The following is a 14,038-nucleotide window of genomic DNA, read 5'->3' on the forward strand; positions in this document are numbered from 1 at the left end:
ATGTTTATATTATGTTTTAATATTGAACAGTCCATCAATTTTTGCTGATGTGTCCAACAATGATAACAGAGCGTGCTATATCATTAATATATCAATAAAAACAAAAGAAATGAGAAAATACAATAAATTTGAGAAAAAGTGATAAAAATTTCGAAAAATACAATAAAATCTCTGAAAAATAACAAATTTTTTCCAAAAGATATTAAAATTATTTTTTCAGAAAATTTTTAAAAAACCACTAAATTAACAATTTTCAATAAAACTTCACAAAAATATCAAAAAATCTCACAAATACTAAATGAAAATATTTTTTAAAATAAATTTAAAATCACCATTATATCCATAAGATACAAAAGTTTTTTAAAATAACAAAAAAATTGGAAAATATAGTAAAATTTCAGTAAAATAACAAAATTATTTCAAAAAATACTAAAATTAAAGAAATTTTCAATAAAATTTTTTAAAAAGACCACATAATCTTAAAAATACAATGAAATTCCTAGAAAAATAACAAATAAATTTAAAAATGCAATAAAATTTTAGAAACTAACAAAAAACTCTTGAAAAATACTAAGTTTGTGCCTGGATTTCGAGTTGGATAAATGATTCAACACAACTTGATTTTATGAAATGATTGTCAATGTTGAAAAATATGTTAATGTGTGAGAATATATATATATATATATATATGTATGTATGAATATATAGATGTGAAAGTATAGGGAAATTTTACTATTAAAAAACTAATTATAAAAATGATTAAAAAATATGAGTGAGAAATTAATTATTAGCTGGCAGAAAAAGACAAAACAGAAAGAATTATATTATTGAATATAGGGAAGAATATAGTTGAGTTGAGTTGAGCAAAATTATTATTTGAAAAACAAACAACTAAGTGGTGTTTTTGAAAATTTTGGAAAATATTATATTTTTTGAAAAACTTTGTTATTTTTCTGAAATTATTTTTGTATTTTTAAATTTTTAAAATTTTTATTGTATTTTTCAGTTTTAATGGTGTTTCTTAAAAGTTTTCTGAAAAAATATATTATAGTTTTCTTTTTTTTTGACATTTTTCTATTCTCTAGAAATTTATTGAATTTTCAAAATTTAGTGGTGCTTTTAGAAAAATTCGTGAAATTTTATTGAGTTTCTTAAAAATTTTGTAAAAAAATAATTGTAGTATTTTTTGAAAAAATTTTGTTATTTTTTGAGATTTTATTGTATGTTCTGAAATTTTTTATCATTTTTCTGAAATTTTATTGTATTTTTTATTTTTATTGTTTTGTCCATCTACAGTTTCTACATCACATATGTCGTCTCCATAAAACCTTATATGGATTAAAGCAAGCTCCACGGGCTTGGTTCACCAGGTTTAGTACATTTCTCTCAACATTACTTTTTCATTCTAGCTCAGTTGATTTGTCTTTATTCATATATCGTAATGGTCATCATACTATCTTACATCTTCTTTATGTTGACGACATCATTCTTACAGGTAGTTCTCCTACTCTTCTTGAGTGTTTCATTAAAATCTTATCGGATGAGTTTGCAATGAAAGACCTTGGCCCCTTGCACTTTTTCCTTGGCATTCACCTCAATCATTCCTTTGGAAAATTGTTCCTCTCTCAGCATAAATATATTTCTGACATCCTTTCTCAATTTGGACTCGATAAGTCAACAATGGTTAAAACACCACTACCGTCTCGAACTCATTTATCATTAACAAATGGTGACTTATTAGATGATCCAACTGAATATCAAAGTATGGTTGGTGCTTTACAATACATTACTATTACGAGGCCTGACATTTGTTATGCAGTGAACTTAGTCAGCCAGTTTATGCACGCCCCTCGCACGCTTCGTCTTCAGGCAGCTAAGTGAATTCTTCGGTATCTTCGTGGCACATCTACTCATGGGCTTCATTTTCAACAGTCTATTGACATTCAGATCACTGCTTATACCGATGTTGATTGGGCCAGTTGCCCAGACACACGGTGGTCAACAACTGGCTATGCTGTGTTTGTTGGACCAAACTTGGTCTTCTGGCGATCTAGAAAGCAATCGACTATATCCAAAAGTCCGACTGAGGCTGAATATCGAGCTTTAGCCTATGCAGTTGCAGAAACATTGTGGATTCGACAATTACTGCTTGACATTGGTATGTATGCCCCTAGTCCAATAATAGCATGCTGTGACAACAGCAGTGCCACATATCTAGCCGCAAATCCAATTCAGCACCAACGGTCTAAGCACATTGCAGTTGATTACCACTTCATACGGGAAAGGATTCAATGAGGGGATCTTCTTGTTCGTTATGTACCTACATCATCTCAGTTGGTCGACATACTCACCAAGAATCTATCAATCTCGTTATTTCAAACACACTGTCGCAATCTGTCAATGTCTTCGCCTCCAACAGATTGAGGGGGTGTTTTAGAATATATTTCGAGATTCCTACCCTGATTACGAGATACACATACCATGTATATAAATTTACCTTGTAATCCTAAGATAAAAAATACACAAAGAGCCAACCCTATTGGCCAAGGCATTGATTGCTCACAGTTGGACTCTTCAATAACCACCATCGAACCACGTCAACATAAATTGACGAATTGTTGAACATTGAAACATAGTATAAACGTTTTATATGAAATCATTATAATTTTTAGTTTTTGTATGGAAGTGTTATATTTTAAAAATATTTTGTACAAAATTGTGGAATTCCCCGGCAAAAGATATGATGTCGCATGATCTCGACTACAAGATAAATTTTCTCATTATTCACAAAGGGATGAAAGGAGCAGACCGGACACTTTTGTTTGGCTTAGATTCTACTCAAAATCAAAAGGAGCCCGTCAGCATCATTATGCTTAGTTGAATATAATGCTTTAATAAAACATAATAAGCTTTTGCAACCTTAAACTAGGCGAAATTTGTTGGCCACCTCGGACATGACTGGACGGACCTTCCTTTACCCTTTTTTTCGCGGTTCTGCTTTCAACATCGCGATGATTCATGATCCCAATCGATTATACAGCTAAGCTTTCTTATTAGATCCAATCTACAGTTCGAAATGTGGATAAAATCAGAGTCAAAGTCCTTATATTTGATTGCACTCTTAAGCCTAAAATTATAGGAACCCAAATTATTGTATAGATAATTATTAGATCTGTCATGTCCTTTTTTTCTTTTTTTCGTATACATAATTGAGGTAGTAGTGTCGTGATGCCTTCTCATGAAACGAATAAATCGTGGACAATGTATGCATTTTTTTATTGCTAACCAACCCGAACAACGTATGCTTAAGAAAGAAAACAAAAAAATAAAATAAATAAGAAAAGAGGACTTCTTTTTTTTTAGGTTGAGGACTTGTTCAAGATGAATAATGTGAATATTGTTGGTGTTGTTTGAGTTTGTGAAATGAGAATCACATATTTTTATTTAGTTAGTTAGTTATCTATGAGTCAGTTCGGTCATTGGCCGTAGGGTCCCTATAGCCGTCAGATTAATCTGAAATATGCTTTGACTGATGATTTCTCCGTTGCAAAAGATCTTTGAATGATTCAAATATTGAATCAGATAATTTTGCCATATTTAAAATATTGTAACACATACGGCGTCTTCAAAGCTAACAATTTATATAACCAACGTCGGTTGGTTTAAGCAATTTGACAGTTATTTCGCTTAAGTAAGATCTGGGGTTCGAATCCTTATGAATACAGAAAATTAACACTGGAAAAACTTTACCTCTTAGTGGGCCATTCCGGTTCAACTGGATTAGTCCGAATCTAATTGAACTTTCGAATACCGAGATTCACATCGAAAAAAAAAACTAAAAATTTATATGACTCTCACGAGAAGATTTTTTTTTTTAAAATCACGATGTATCCTTTATTTATTATCCAAAATTAATTCTTATTCAAAGTTCAAACGTCGACTTAACTATAATCATAAAGTATTTTGAATGTGTTTGAACCACCATACTATAAATAAAAGGGAAAAGTAAAAATTTTCCATTTGTAATTTGGGGTTAGAACAAACTGTATCATGTGCTTTTCCAATGGGCAATTAATATCCTGCAGTTTGGAGTAATGACATTTAGTTTCTTTCAAATAGACTGTTTTGTACTCACACTTAAATGAATAGATGACTATTTTTTGGAAAAGTACAAACTGCTCCTTGTGGTTTTGGGTTAAGACAACTTGTACCCTGTACATTTTCGAGTGACAATTGGCACCCCGTGGCGTACTCTATCATACACTGGGGATGACGATCTCTTGGCCAGAGTTGCAGTAGTCATCTTCTTGACCAGCGTCGAATCTCTCCTCATCTCTGCCCTCTTAGCCGAGGTGGCCATAATCTGTTTCGAGGATTTGATCTTGGATAAGCCAAAGCCCCTGCCACCAGATTCCTCTCCTTCCTCGGCCATGCCACCTCGAACGCCGTCGCCGTAGTTTCTCCTATCGTGCCACCCGCGTCTGAGGTTATATTCCCTTGAGATCTGTTAATGAAAACTAAGATGAAAGTAGTTTTCTTTTTCGCTAAAAGTTGAGATTTCGTCATTCTTGACATTTCGGGAGTTGAGATTTTGCCGTCCTTGCTAAGATGAAAGTAGTTTTCTTTTTGTTAAGGGTTGACATTTATTTATTTACTATTTATTTTGAGACAAATCGCACCCATGTGGTTTGGGTTGAGGACAAATCTTGTGGTTTGGGGTTGGGATAAATCGCGCCCTTGTGATTTGGAATATGGACCAATTGCACCCTACAAGGGTAATTTTGGGATTTGAAAATATTTTATTGGTACTAGAAGTACTACTTATATAGATTAATATATATGCAAATTCTTTTTTCCAAAATTTATTAGTTTGCAAGTTTAGAACCTTTTCTCTCTTCCATTTCTTTTATTTCCTCTTTTGTCCAATATTTTTAAACCTGACCTGAAAATGAAGTGGTGTAACCTGATTGACCCGTCGGTCAAATGACCCAATCGTTATGGTTTGATCAATTATTCCCTAAAATACAATTTCCCCTTTCTATCTAGATTTGTTCATATTACGTGCAAGCTTTTCCCTTTCTTATGATTACTATATAAGGAAATAATGTGACCTCTGTTAATCATAAAAAAAATGTGACCTATGAAAGCAAAAGTGTTTACAAATAAATATCATGTCACGTGTTTCGTCCATATGATGTACCAACTTTGTAATTGTAAAAAAAATAGATTTGCAACGAAGTGCAAGTCGTTTGCACTTAAAAAAAACACCATATGTTTTATCAATTATTTTTCTATATTTGATAGTTTCAAATATTTACATTTATATAATAAGAACAATTAAAGATAATCAATTGTCTTAAAATATTATAATCATTTAAAGTAAATGGGTTTAAGAATAATAATTTTTTGATATTACATATATTTAACAAATCATTTAAGGTAATTTTTGAACCCGCGATGAAGTGCGAGAGTGTTGCGTAGCGATAAAACAAAGGATGAATTGAAAAAAAAAATCAATGTTGCACCTTTTATTCACTTTAGCATGAACTTTTTTTTTTGGTATATATAACAATCCACCAACTACTCATTTAATATCACGTTTAACACGTGCCACTTTCCCTGTTAATTTTAATGGGATTTTTCGATATGACACTTAAGGGTGCCACATGGCATATCAGAGTTGACGAAGTGGAAAATAAAGGATTTTTTTTAATAAAAATTATTTTGACAGTTAAAAAACTAAATAAGAATAAGTATCTTAAGGAGGAAGAGGAGGGGAAGTGGTCGGTGGTGGCGCCTTATTGACGACCACCACCCCCGAGTTGGAGTCCTTAGCGATTAGGGCTGTGCACAGATACCAAGTATATCCGAATCGGGTCGAAACCTACTCATTAGGGTAGGATCCGGATAGTTCGTATTGAAATTAAGGTAGGGTTCGCGTATTAAAATAAGGAACCGGTGAAAATTGGTTCCATTTCCGGTTCTTGCATATAGGGTACTCGAAATTGGAACCAAAATTGGTGCCCGGACCCAATGATAATTTCCCCTAGTTAAGTAGTTATATCCAAATATATTTCTCCCTTTTACTTTACTATCTTCCCCTCTCTGTCTCTGTCTTTCTCGGTGGAAACTTTGCATTCCTTATCGTCGACAACTTTGTTTCGACAACCTAGTTGTGTCATCGGTGAGACCTGATCATATTACGAATGTTTAATTTTGTGGATGGAATGATGAGACATATTACTCTTTATTGTAGATGTATTGTGAATTAATATAAATCTATGTCGACATTCTGTTTTGCGTGATTACTAATTATGAATTAGACATTTTCAATTTTATTTAGCGAGACAAAAAATTTTACAAACTCCAATAGGGTACCCGAAACTTGTGGTATAATACAGATTTCGGATAGGTTTCGGTTCCATAATTCGACAGGGTAGGGTTCAGTTCTAAAATCTTGGAACTCGTTCCTTACATGATAGAGTTCGAATGTCGTGAAAAAAATAGGGAATCCAAATCCAAACACCCCTATTAGCAATATCAACTAAGAGAGTCACAGACAAACTCAAGATTTTGATCGAGGGGACGAGTCCTTAGGAGGCAAAGGGGAAAGTACATTTGCTGAATTATGGGATGAATATTAATGATTTCACTAAAAATGAAAAAGAAATTATAACTTTTCATATAATGTCAAAATTTTTAAAGGGATGACTTCCACCCCTAGGCTCCCATTCCCCCCCCCCCCCCCCCCCCCCCCCCACACACACACACCGAGCCACTGGTCCATCCCTGGAGCGAGTGGCAGCCAGCTATGAGGCTCCTATAGTCGACCTCTCTTCCTTGCTTTCTCGAATTCCTTCATTTTCTGTTCTTTCGAAAAATTCTGTCTACGGGGACTCATCAAGGCCAATGTCATACTGTGCAATCGTTATCGATCACTGAATGTGGTAATCCTGATTGTGGGAGTGGTGATTGTGAGGGTCCCACCACCGTCTACCTCCCCTCCTCTTCTTACTTGGGGTTTTGATTTTCTTTTCTTTTTCGTTTTTAGTTTTTTCTTTCATTTTTGGGGCTGAGTTGGTCAAATTCCATAAGTGAATGACACAAATGAATTCATACTAACAAATCTGGTTTATTTTCATACAAAGTAAAATAATTCGTGCTATGGGTAAATTTTGATTTTTTTTTATTAACCCTAAAAATTATAAGTTCTGTGAACTCCACGAGACAATGTAGCAAAGCACTGTTTTAAAAGTCGTAAACTATCGTCCTCCCTCCCCCCCCCCCCCCCTTTTCCTTGACCAGCATATTTACACACACACACACACACACATATATACACACACACACACTTTTTCTCGGAAGTCTATCCCTAGTGCTACTTCGAAAGAGGTAAGCTAGTCTACGGCACCACATAGCTAAAAAGAAGGACAGTACATAGTCACATGTTGTAGCAAGTAACCATAATTTTGTGGCGTGAAATCCGAAAAGTTAATTTCTAGGAACTATTCGGCACGAGGATCACGCAAACTGTGCCATGAGGAAAAAGGAGCAATAAAATTGAAAATGAATTTCTCTATTTTCTAAATTTTGAATGCGTCTGCATCACTATATTACTTAAAGTGTGCCTAACGTGATTTCCCCGTGTCAGTTGTTGCTTTTCTGTCCTTTCCCATTTAATTGACAATCCATCGTATTCATCTCATCCACCGATTTCTATTGTGATGTCCAAAAAAGGGAATTGGTATTAATCACTCAAATAATTATTATAAAAAATTTTTAAAAAAATTTCATATATTTTTTCTTTTTATTATTGATTTGTTAGTGTTAACGAATTTCTTTCAAGTCGATCCAAATATGGTGATGCATTTTTGTGAACTACCAACATTTTAGAAATTACCTGATAAAATTTAAACTCAATGCAAGAAATGAGCCATGCTCAATCCAATAACACGTTTTTTTGTCTCTTATATATATTAGTAGCATAAATAGAAAACATATTCTCTTTTTCTTCTGAAAATAAATATAATTGAATTAAAAAATTACGAATTTTAAATACTTAATAATCTATCGTACTTATATCAGAGAATTCCTTATTGGTGTAATTTTCAACTTTCAAAAATATTTTTAGCAAATATTTACAATTAACAACAATCATCAAATTATGGATATCAAGGTAATTTTGTAAAAAGCGCAGTGACGCACGCCTTCACATGTCAATCTAGAGGTTATAAGTTCGATATCTAATGAAATTACTCGTACCCCTTTAATAATTATTTAAAATTTATTTTTCATTATATTATATTTGTACCTCCTTTATTACTTTCTCTCACACTTTCTTCTTTATTTCTATTCCTCTCTCCTCACGCCATTCTCCAATTTTACTCTTTTGTTTTAAATTTTATCTCTTTTACTCAATATATTTAATTAACTTTCATAAAATATTTAAGAGGATAAAAAATATTTTGAGTTTGACATATTATATCTTACTAGTGATATGTGTACCCGCGCAATGCTGCGGGAGCCAGTTCTCGCGACAAGCATATCATAATTTGTTATACTTTTAAAATTGTTATATTTTAGGGCTTTTAACATCATATCATAATTTGCTACACCTTCAAATTTAGTATAATGTTTAGTATAGTAATATAATATAGGGTTAATCATTTAAAAAACACGACCTTTGCATTTTTTTTTAAATATAGCATGACTTTTGAAAAATAGCAAAGAAAGGCGCAACCTTTGTATTTTTTTTTCCAAATATAGCACAACCTTTAAAGAGTAATATAGAAAAACACAACATTTGCACTTTTTCTTAAATATAGTACAACCTTTAAAAAATAGCATAAAAAGGTACGACTTTCGGGTTTTGTTGCGCATCTAGCACGACGTCAATTATTCTGTTAGATTACAACCCGACTAATGTGGAGCTAACAATGTTACGTGACAAAACATGATTGGACGAGTAGACCTCACATTATTTTATTTAATTAAAAAATAATTATAAAATTAAAAGAAAAGAAAGGGGATTCAATTTAATAAGAGGAAAGGGGAGAGGGGGCAAACGATGATGTTTACCATCTCTCATTTAGGGCCGGTCGCAGCAGGACCCCAATTATGTGGGTGGTGGCCGTGATTGGACACCCACCGCTGGAATCGAAAAAGCCCCTTGATTGTGGGGGTGCTAATTGCGCTCCGCAATCTACAATTCACTCTTTTCTTCTTCTTTTTTTAAGAAAAAAACCTTTTTTTTAATTTTTTTTAATTTTTACAATTAATTTTTAATATTAAATGAAAATATGTGGGATCCACTTATCTAATCATGTTGTGCCACGAGGCGCCGTTAGATGTTATCCTTACATTTGACGAATAATTGACCCCGTATTAGAATAGCAGTTAAATTTGAAGATCGTGCTTTTCTGTGTTATTTTTTAAAGATCGTGCTATATTTAGGAAAAAAATCAAAATTCGTGTATTTTTGTACTACTCTCAAAATATCGTATATATCTGTGTTATTTTATAAAGATCATGCTATATTTTGACAAAAGTACAAAAATCGTAATTTTTTGGGTAATTAACCTTATAATATAATAATAATACAATATAATGTTTAGTATAATGTAAGAATTTCATTTTCAGTATAGATTGTAATGTTATAAATTTTTCGTGCATAGTACATGTATCTATGCTCTAGTTGATTAAAAAAGCTAATACCTTGATGATTCATTCTCATCTTCTCTTTGCTCTCGTTTCCCCATGTTTTTCCCTCGCCCACAATTCTCTCCCTCCCACAGCCTCTCTCTCTCTCTCACACACACACACAATGCACACAAAACACAAAGTACATACGGGTACGCTTTTGGTCAATTTTCCTTTTCTTTCGCCCATTATTTGTCATTATAGTTAGTAGTATTTTTTACGGTGCTGCTATCGTGATTCGAGATTATGTGATACAGAGATTTCAGCCGTTCACTGCGCGTGGATCCCACGTGTGGATGACAGTGGTGGTCTCGTGTTACATTACACGGAGTCATATTAAAATTTCCCTATTTTTCATAACCAAATCAATGGATTTAATTGCATGCCCAATCAATAAATAGGTTTTAATTGCGGGTAATCTAACATCAGTAAATAATGTTTGATTTGTCCAATGTAATTTAACTTGTTTTAGCGAATCGAATCACTTAAGTTAACTAATTAGATACCACTTGACACGAAATGATCTAATTTTAAAAAAAAACTCGAGAACGAAAAGGAGTCATAAAAAATAAGATCCCACATAAGAATGCGAAGAGAATGAAACGAAGCAAATTCCTCTTTATGAAACCAAAAGTGGTAGCCGACTGCCTCTCAACCTCCAACCTATTGAGTTAACCGCCACACACACATCAACACCCACTCCCTCTCCCAACTTTTAACCATGGTTACTATTTTTTCTTTTCGGTTACAAGCCAGACTCATGCGTATTAAAAAGGCACGAGAAATTTTACTAAATATTTAACTTGAAATATCTTGATTACTTAGTAAAAGCGTGTGCTACTGCGTTATATTTTTTTCATAGATGCTACGCCCACTTTTAACCATGGTTACCTCTTTAACCATCAACCATGGTCAAGTTCACTTCCCGTGTTTTTCCTTTTCCTTTTCCCTAATATTTTTTTTTAAAATTTTAATTAATTAGTTACATATAAATAAATAAAATTATATTATTTGGGGCTGAGTGAGCCTCTCAATCGTCCCCTTCCTCACTTCTCTCTGTTTTTTCTACCCTTCGAGCTGTTTGACTGATCATTTTCCTTTGAAGAGATTCTGGTCTGCTTTCCCCCGCCCCAACTGACGCTTAAAGCCTTGTAACGAGATTTGCTTGCTGTTCCCGGAAGCCGTTCTGCTCCACCCTTCAGCCGCCGTCGCCGCCTCCAATTTGCATCTCCGGTGATCCTACCTCAACCCTTTACCTGCTGCGAGATTGCGCCCGAGCTCAATTCGTCCCGGTAAGTTCTGCTTCCCCAGTACTCAATCTGGGCGTGAAATTCGCGCCCGCGGACATGCAGGCCTTTATGTTATGCGCGGAGGCCGGAGATTTCGCGGTGTTCACTCGGATCTGGAGGCTGGAGATGGATTTGGGTTTCTCTGAGACTTGATAGAGTTTCGCTGTGTTTCTTGCTTTTGTGTTTCCGAGTGTGTGATTGTGGCGATTTGGGGGATTTTTAGGGAGATGAAGATGGAGGTGGGTGTGGGTATGGCGGGTGAGTTGTGGGACAATGATGAAGAGAGGGCCATGGTTGCGGCCGTTCTGGGCACCCGGGCTTTCGATTACTTGATCTCGAGCTCGCTGTCTAACGAGAATCTTCTAATGGGCGTAGGGAGCAACGAGAACCTGCAGAACAGGCTCTCCGACCTAGTGGACCGCCCGAACGCCTCGGGTTTTAGCTGGAACTACGCCATCTTTTGGCAAATCTCGCAGTCCAAATCCGGTGATTTGGTCCTCGGATGGGGGGACGGGTGCTGCAGGGAGCCCCGGGATGGAGAGGAGTCGGAGGCCACCCGAATCATCAATTCGAAATTCGAGGAGGATGGTACTCAGCAGAGCATGAGAAAGAAGGTGCTGCAGAAACTACACACCTTGTTCGGTGGGTTGGAAGAGGATAGTTACGCACTTCAGCTGGACCGTGTGACGAATACTGAGTTGCTGTTCTTGGCATCCATGTACTTCTCCTTCCCGAGAGGGGAAGGTGGTCCTGGGAAGTGTTTTGCATCGAGGGTGCATATCTGGTTCACAGATGCGTTGGGATCGGGTTATGAATGTTGTGTCCGCTCGTCTCTCATGAAGTCTGCGGGAATGCAGACTATCCTCTGGGTTCCGGCAGATGCGGGGGTGGTGGAGCTTGGATCGGTGAGATTCGTGCCCGAAAGTTTGGAGTTACTGCAGTCGATTAGGTCTTCTTTTTCGCTGAATTCTTCAGTCTTGCCAAGGATCAATGGAGTGAAACAGGCAAATGGGGAGACGAACCCCAAGATTTTTGGGCAGGATTTGAGTTTGATGCACAGTGGTCGTGCGCAGTTCAGGGAGAAGCTCCCAATCAGAAAGATGGAAGAGAAGCAACCTCGGGAAGTTCATCCAAATGGTGTTGGGCTTGCCTTCCCCAGTCCTCGGAACGGGAAGCGTCCCTCAAGTTGGAATTTTGTTCATGATGTAAAACAGGGAAACTCTGTTGGTCCATATGGTCCTCAACCCCGGGTTGAGAATTCATTGCCTCCTATTAATGGAGCAAGAGTAGATTCTTGGCTCGAGCACTGCAAGTCGCAAAATTGGACGCAAATGCAAATAGATTTTTCAGGGGCCACATCGAGGTCCTCAGCTACTGCCCGACCACTTAGCACCGAGGCAGAGCATTCAGATGCTGAAGCTTCCTGCAAAGAAGAGCGAGCAGGTGCAGTTGATGACAGTAGACCCCGCAAGAGGGGAAGAAAGCCTGCCAATGGAAGGGAAGAGCCTCTCAATCATGTGGAGGCTGAGAGGCAGAGACGAGAGAAACTCAACCAGCGGTTCTACGCCCTGCGTGCCGTCGTGCCTAACATCTCCAAGATGGACAAAGCCTCTCTTCTCGGAGATGCCATTGCTTATATTAATGAGCTTCAGGCAAGGCTTAGAACCATGGAAGCAGAGAGGGATAACTATGTGAGCACATCAAGCAATTCGGGTCCAAAGTCTGGTCCAGAGGTTGATGTTCAAGCTGCCCGAGACGAGATTATCGTCAGAGTCACCAGTCCCGTGGACTCAGACCCCGCATCTCAAGTGATTCAAGCATTCAAAGATGCACAGATTTCTGTCATTGAATCGAAGATCGCAGCAGCAAACGACACTGTGTTTCACACATTTGTGGTCAAGTCTCAAGGGGGCGAGCCACTTACTAAGGAGAAGTTGATCGAAGCAATTTCTCGTGAATCTAGCTCCTCGTAGTCATTCTCAGTCCTGTTGGCGCAGATATTATTTGCACCTAACATAGTCCATAGGAATTAGATTTCTGCAGAAGGAGCTCAGGAATTTACTGCTTTGGTTCTTGTACAAAAGCGATTCTCGTATACAAAGTTCGAGTCTCGTACTGGTATCACCGTAGTGGAGTATTTTTCCCTTCTTTAATTTCAGTTGTATAAGTCTTAAGAGATTGCCATTTTTGGTCGTCACCAAGCTGATTATTTTCTTCATAGCTTTGCTATTAATACATTATCAGACCGTTTGCCTTGCCACTTTTGGTGCTCTTGCTGGATCTATTGTTTCCATCTCATGTTGTCATGTTTGTCTCTGGCAAGCGGGGAGCAGACGAGTCCCTTTCGTCTTTCCGGGGGAGAATATCTAATTGAGACCGAACACAGCAGCGGTCGTGGCGCTTTCACGTGGCTCGTGCCTTGTTGTGCTGCGGACCAACAAAGCGGAAAAGCGGCTGCGAGAGATTCTTAATTATTGGATGACGAAGCTTTGCCTGGTCTGGTCAGATATACATTATTCATGACATGTGAAAAAGCAAAGGAAAGAATAGATACCGTTCTCAAAGTTTGGATCCCATTCCAATCTTCAGTCTTTTGCTATGCGCAAAGTGAATTAAGGTATCTCTTGCCTTTGGTGGAAAGGAATTTAGGGGCTAAAGCAGCCCAAGGAAAGAAAATTAATTGATTTTTTTTAGTGAGAAATAGTTGTGCTTAGATATTCACATTCCATAGTAGGAAATGTAATGATTATTAGTCTTGAAATATAGGAAGTGGTTCCCATGTTATTGAAATTCTTCCCTCCTGCTTTACTGGTTCCCTTGTCACTTTCCCTCCGTGGCCCGTAGATTCTGGCGTGTCTAATGTGTACTACAATTTTCGCAAATATATGACAGCGAGTTTCATGTTCATGTGTCTGATGTGTATTACGGTTTTCGTAAATATATAACGGCGAGTTATACGTTTATGTGGACCGCAGATTTTGGCATGTCTCATGTGTATTAAGAGTTCGCCTATCTTTTCTTTTTATGAGAAAATATTGTTCTGATAATAT

General features: G+C 36.5%; 1 protein-coding gene across 1 annotated transcript; it reads left to right on the forward strand.

The window, feature by feature from the left end:
* The first annotated feature begins 10,705 nt into the window (after positions 1-10,705).
* LOC116213267 (transcription factor MTB1) lies at positions 10,706-13,811 on the forward strand. The gene is made up of 2 exons (XM_031548143.1): positions 10,706-10,991; positions 11,212-13,811. The coding sequence occupies exon 2, from the start codon at positions 11,216-11,218 to the stop codon at positions 12,959-12,961; it is 1,746 nt and encodes a 581-aa protein (XP_031404003.1). The 5' UTR covers positions 10,706-10,991; positions 11,212-11,215; the 3' UTR covers positions 12,962-13,811.
* Positions 13,812-14,038: the final 227 nt, after the last annotated feature.

Source organism: Punica granatum, chromosome 1, assembly GCF_007655135.1.
Source record: "Punica granatum isolate Tunisia-2019 chromosome 1, ASM765513v2, whole genome shotgun sequence".
Classification (NCBI taxonomy): domain Eukaryota; kingdom Viridiplantae; phylum Streptophyta; class Magnoliopsida; order Myrtales; family Lythraceae; genus Punica; species Punica granatum.

What these genes read in the sequence shown, in the direction of transcription:
- LOC116213267 (XM_031548143.1), top strand. Translation starts at nt 11,216, where the DNA reads ATGAAGATGGAGGTGGGTGTGGGTATGGCGGGTGAGTTGTGGGACAAT.